Here is a 6,383-nt window from a genome sequence, read left to right on the forward strand (position 1 = left end):
GTGTAGCTCACAAAGGAAGATCGTCTAGTGCTGCTTCGGACAACTCTGTGAAAATGGAACATCTGACCCTAAATCTCAGGCTTTTATAAAACTGGCTGAAATGGTGGTAGAGACAGACAACTGTGAGGTTAAATGGCTTCATTAACCCTACATAGAGGGCTAAGATCAGCCACGGAGGGCAGACGTCCTGGAAGTCCTTCTTTATCTCTTTGTTATTCTTACTATCTATCTCTAACTGTCTTTTGTTGTTGTTTTAATTTTCCTTAGCTGAACCATATGCTGCCATTTGCTTTGATTTTAGCTTTGATGAAAGGGAAAAAACATATTTCACCTGGAAATTGTTTTTGCCCAGATCTGTACGTTTTTTAACAAATTGCACACACTAAAATTCGTTGTTTTCATGAAAACCCTTCAAACAGAACCTTGATTATACTACAAAGCTCTACCAATACTGTAGCACTGCAGATGACCCTGGGACACAAAAATTGTTTGCATGACAAGATTGTTTCAATGATCTCATCTCTAGAATAGACTCCTGAATGCCAAGGAGGTACTCTCAGGGTTCTTCAGTTAATGTGAAGCACTCATAGCCACTTAGCGTATATCAGGTACTCTTTAGCCACAATCTTCCTCTTGCAGTTGTGTAATACCTCTTACTGTTTTTGCATATGTGCTGCTTAGGATGAAGGATATGGGAATGAAGAAGCTCTACCCGGATTTACAACCCATTCAAAAATAATCTCCTTGCCTGATCACTGTAGGCTATATTTGGTCTGATCCTGCACTCCTTACCTTCCATTGAGGTCAGTAAGAGTGTTGCTTGAGTAAAGAGTCCAGGACCAAGACCTGCCAATGAGGAAGTCTTAAGTTAGACAGTTAACAAATGCAAATCTGAAAGTGACCTGCAGTTCTGCCAGGTTGTCAGCACCAGCAGACATCCAGGGGAACAGGAATAGCTCATGTCCTTGGGTCAGAGCCATCTATGTTTATCAGCTGCCAGACAGTGTTAAAACATATAAGACTTTTTCTTGCTATACTTCTACACCGTGCACTTTTTGTTGTTTGCCTTCAATATAGCCTTCAATAGCACCCAACGCTACATAGGAAATCTTCCTAGTTGTCTCAGTATTGTGCTGTTTTGTCTGGCTGAAGTATGAAGCATATCACCATCCCTACTGAAATATTAAATTCTGTTTTATGTCATTATTTTCAGCTGGTTCATATGCTCTGGAGATTCCTACTTATGCTGATGGGATTTTCCCCCCTATTCTAGAGATCACTATCGTAGCCTCCTCTCCATGCACAGCTGGGTTTTACAAACCTGGTTTTCTGTTTGCTCTCTCTCTTTTCATAACTTTTGAATTGTCACAGTACAGTATTTCCAGACTCACCCATCCACTTTTTTTGTTTTCTATATATTTTGTTGCCTACTTTATCGCAACCCCCACCTTGGGACTCCTCAACTCCATTTCCTTGCAGTGACTCCTTCTGGGAGAGGTGGAAACTTGAACAGCTACAGAGTTCCCTTATTGCTGATGCCGATCAGTGTCCAGTCCCAGGTCAGTGGCATGTTGAATGGAAGCCTCAGGTTCCATTCTCCTCCCTCACCTGCTCCCCTCAAGACAACTACACCTTTTTAAGCTGCAAAGAGAACCACCTTATGCTGTCACTGGGATAGAAACACTAGGAATTCTAACAACCATCATGAGCAGACACTTTAAAGCACTGAAGTAGAAAGTATGTTGTAGGTACACTGAGCTGCTGCACCACCTGCACCTGAACTGTTGTTTGATAAGACAACCATCTAATTTGATTGTCTTGTCTCTGCAATAAAAGGGGAATGTATAGTAAAATGCTCAAAATATACTAATGTTAGTATTTTGTTTTTATATTTTTTTAGGCAATCACTCAGGCGTGGTTTTGAGCATTAACTCCAGAGAGATGCACAGTTACCTGGTTAGCTGATGTTTACAGCTGAACACAAAAACCGAAAGACTCTTCTCTGTATTGTTTAATTTTTCCCTGGGGATGTCACCAAATGGCAAACATGGCTGTACCTGCTGGAGGAAAGTAGGTTCCTAAACAGTCTTGAAATTACAAGTGTCCATCATCTGTTACTGTAGAATGAGAACTTGTTACAATTCAAACTCAAACTAAGGTAGCAAATTTGTAGCCCTTGGCATACTAGATGCCACATTTTCTCTGTCCTGTATATGTTCTAGTTCTTTATGTTCAGTTTTAGAAGGACTGGACTTTAGTTCTTTTTATTGGCTAGGGTGTTCAGTGGAAGACTGAAATTCAACAGCCCTGAAGAGTTGACTTTAAAAAACCAGTAACTAGAAAGTACAAAGCAGATGGCTGGTTGTTCGCTCCAAATTTGTACTTGTTTAAAAGGCGGGGGCTGCCTGTTCTAGTTCAGCACTATGAGAGGAATGAGTAAGGAGATAAATGTACTCCTTAGCTCCTCTTCAATCCAAGTTCTTACCTTTAAAATGTGTGAGACAATCTAAGGAGCTTCAGCTCACTATGTGAGTCCCTGCTATAAATTGAATAAATAATGTGTTAAGACTTTTTGCAAGTAAAATGAGTCCTAAGAAACACCAAACAACACTCCCCGAGCCCACCCCACCCAAAAAACCCCACTAGCTTGGTGCTACTTCCAGACCAGGTGCTTTCACATCTAGAGGCTGGTTGGTATAAGTTGCTCTTCTGTCGTCTTCTAACTTAAGCACCTCCATCATGGCAGTTGCAAGACCAGTTATTATATAATAAACAATTCTGACTGCCTGTCCCTTTTTCTCTTTTTAAAAGTGTAAATACCTCTTTTAAGTAGCTTTTTGTATGTTTTTAAAAAATTTCTAATTTGAGGGCAGAGGCCTAATATATGTAAGAATTCTCCCCCAACTAGGTCAGTACAGCACACCAGAACCTTTAGTCCTACAGATACTTGGAGTTTCCCTATGTGTTCAGTTCCTGCCTCTGATGTAAGGAAGAGCAAACTCGCAGCTGAACTTCACCACCTTTGACGTGTTTGACAATCAGGAAGGATCATAGCAGGGAACTGATGCAATTTAAGGGATTGCACTTCATCAGTTTCACCACCAGGTGTCACTCTTATTCCCTCATCACTGAGCTGGGCCCTATTTCTGCAGGGAAGGGCAGTGAAACTGTCAAAGGAGCCAGATTGGGAGAGGCATGTGGGAGGGTCAGTTCAGAGTTTGCTTATCCCCAGGAGTCCTAAGGCATCACTAAATCCACATCTTGCAGGTTGTTTGTATGTGGGTTTTTGTAGGGATTTGTGTAGGAAATGAACCACAGCATGGTTCAGCCAAATGTTTGGCATCCCATGTATCACAGCTGCCTGGAATTAGGACACTCTCTCAGAAACCTATTTAATCTTTTCACCTTTTGCCTTGAACAGGGGATGACTAGCTCTTTTTTACTCACTGAATGTTGTACTAATGCTTGTAGCTAAATTTCCATACCACCTTCCTTAAAGGGATTATACTCAACTATATACTTGTGAATGACCAAGCAGTCATGCCGGTGAGACAGAATGGCACTATCTAAAAATTCTCCTATGCAGTAGGTCGCTTTTCCATGTAGCCAGGGAATTAATGATATCATGAAATATGCTTTCTTCAGAAACAACATGTTAGCATGCCACCTCCTATGTGGCAATATAAGCTCTCACAAAGCTCACAGAATCTGTGTGTGTAAAGCACAAGAAAATCTAGTTTAGGAACGAACAGTATGAAAGTGGATGGGAACATGTAAGGTCTGAATGCTTGAAAAGAGTGGCAAGTGCATGCCAACTGCTCAGGAAAAGGTCTGTTTGTAACCATCTCACAAAAATTTCATCTTGCAAAGCCCTACAGGGCCCTGCAAACTAACCCACAGAGAGATAGTAAATACTTGAGTTGACAATGCTGTATGCAGGACTAAGTATAATTCTGACACAGTCATAAGAACCAAAGACCAAAGGTCCATCTAGCCCAGTATTCTGTCTTCCGACAAAAAGAAAAGGAGGACTTGTGGCACCTTAGAGACTAACCAATCTATTAGAGCATAAGCTTTCGTGAGCTACAGCTCACTTCCTCAGATGCATATCGTGGAAACTGCAGCAGGCTTTATATATACACAGAGAATATGAAACAATACCTATTCCCACCCCACTGTCCTGCTGGTAATAGCTTATCTAAAGTGATTTCCAGCACAAATCCAGGTTTTCTCACCCTCCACCCCCCCACACAAATTCACTCTCCGACAGTGGCCAATGCCAGGTGCCCCAGAGGAAATGAACAGAACAGGTAATCATCAAGTGATCCATTCCTTGTCACCCATTCCCAGCTTCTGGCAGAGGCTAGGGACACCATCCCTGTCCATACTAGCTAATAGCTATTGATGGACCTATCTTCCATGAACGTATCTAATTCTTTTTTTAACTCTGTTATAGTCTTGGCCTTCACAACATCCTCCATTCATCCATTAGTGTCTGTGTCCTGGATTTTCTGAGGTGAAGTGCCAATACAAAATCATTAGTGCTTTGGAAGCCTACAGGACTGTTGCACCATGGGCTAGCCCTATTCACCAGCTCCTTACTGGTTTTAGGGGAAATGAACTAGAAATAATACAGTGAAACAAGATTGCAAACAACTTTTCCTGGGAAGTAAATTCAAAATAGGGCAGGAGAGTGGAGGATTGAACTCTTAAATAATGTAAAGAATTGAACTTCTATATTAGAGTCTTTTTGTTGGTCTGCTTGCAGGCTAAGGGAATTATAGGGACTAATTCACATACACTAATTTTATGCTTTGACAACTATTTTTATACATTTACAACAGTTTAATTCATGTTTCTGTTGACAGGAAACTCCTGCTGCAAAGCAAAATATTTAACTGTTGCGCAAGACTCTACTAGTCATTATCATTAATACTTAGCACTTATGTATGATGCTTGTAATCTTCCCAGCATTTTCCAACATTAACTAATTTAATTCTTGAAACACACCTGTGAGGTTGGTATAACATGACTCACAAATGTGGTGAGACACTGTTTTTTGAGGAGTTTTCAGTATTATTATGTCTGTGTAAATAATAGCCAGTAGACAATAAAGCAAGCCTTTTGAGTTCCTGACCAGAATGCCTTTATAATGGATTATTTCTAAAATGGGAGGACCTCATTCCCATGCAATGTGACTTGTTTTTTGTTTAAATGAAAATTCATACCTTTGATAGAGTTTGAATCTGTTTAATTATGCCCATGGGAGCACATTTTGTTTTTAAAGGAAGAAGTGTGTATATACACACACACACTTTTGTATCTCTTTATACAGAAAGATGGACAAATGCACAGAAATAATATGTACACACACGTGTATATATAGCTGTGTACACACATTTATATTGTGATGAACTGCCAAAATCTTAACAACCGGTTCCCTCCTCACCCCATGAGGGGGTCGTTGCCCACCCCTGCCCCCCCAGGACTTCTTCCCCATCCAACCTCCCACATTCCTTGTTGCTCCCCCCCCCGGGACCCCTGCCCCATCCACCCCCTTCCCGCTCCTCTGACTGCCCCCAGAACCGGTCAGGAGGGTCTCATGGGCCACCGTAGTGGGTGCCCACCCCTCCCCTAAGAGCCAGAAGGACCTGCCGGGGGGCGAGGTGGGGAGTCCCAGCGGTGCTTACCTGGGGCAGCTCCCAGGAAGCATCCGGCAAGTCTCTCTGGCTCCTAGGGGCAGGGTAGCATAACTAGGGGAGGAGCAGGGGGAGCGGCCACTCCCCACTGATCACATCAAAAGTGGTCCCTTAGGTGCCGATTCCGTGGGTGCTCCGGGGCTGGAGCACCCACAGGGAAAATTTAGTGCATGCGGAGCACCCACGGGGAAAATTTAGTGCGTGCAGAGCACCCACCGGCAGCTCCGCGCCCGGCCCCAGCTCACCTCACCGCCGCTCCGTCTCCTCTCCTGAACGTGCCACCCTGCTCCGCTTCTCTGCGCTCCCCACCGGCTTCCCGCGAATCAGCTGTTCGCATGGGAAGCCTGGGAGGGCTGAGAAGCAGGCAGCAGCTTCGCACTCAGTCCCAGGGAGGCAGAGGTGAGCTGGGTCGGGGAGCGGTTCCCCTGTGTGCCCCCAGGGTTACCTGCTGCGGTGTGGGCGGCCCTCCTTGCGCCTGCCACCCTCCATCCCCCCCGCCCCAGCTCGCCTCTGCCTCCCTGGGCCTGAGTGCGAAGCTGCCGCTTGCTTCTCAGCCCTCTCCGGCTTCCTGCACGAACAGCTGATTCACAGGAAGCTGGGGGTGCGGGGTGGAGAAGCAGAGCCGGGCGGCGCGTTCAGGGGAGGAGGCGGAGTGGAGGTGAGCTGGGGCCGGGTGCGGGGCGG

General features: G+C 44.4%; 1 protein-coding gene across 1 annotated transcript in view; it reads left to right on the plus strand.

Annotated features, from left to right (window-relative positions):
* Positions 1 to 5,194, plus strand: part of SORCS2 (sortilin related VPS10 domain containing receptor 2) — an 843,800-nt gene extending 838,606 nt beyond the window's left edge. Inside the window, exons 27-28 of the mRNA XM_073342594.2 lie at positions 1,480 to 1,559; positions 1,901 to 5,194. Coding sequence (XP_073198695.1) covers positions 1,480 to 1,559; positions 1,901 to 1,924 — 104 coding nt within the window. The 3' untranslated portion in view covers positions 1,925 to 5,194. The remainder of the gene's footprint in view (positions 1 to 1,479; positions 1,560 to 1,900) is intronic.
* Positions 5,195 to 6,383: the final 1,189 nt, after the last annotated feature.

This window comes from Lepidochelys kempii, chromosome 4, assembly GCF_965140285.1.
Source record: "Lepidochelys kempii isolate rLepKem1 chromosome 4, rLepKem1.hap1, whole genome shotgun sequence".
Classification (NCBI taxonomy): Eukaryota; Metazoa; Chordata; order Testudines; family Cheloniidae; genus Lepidochelys; species Lepidochelys kempii.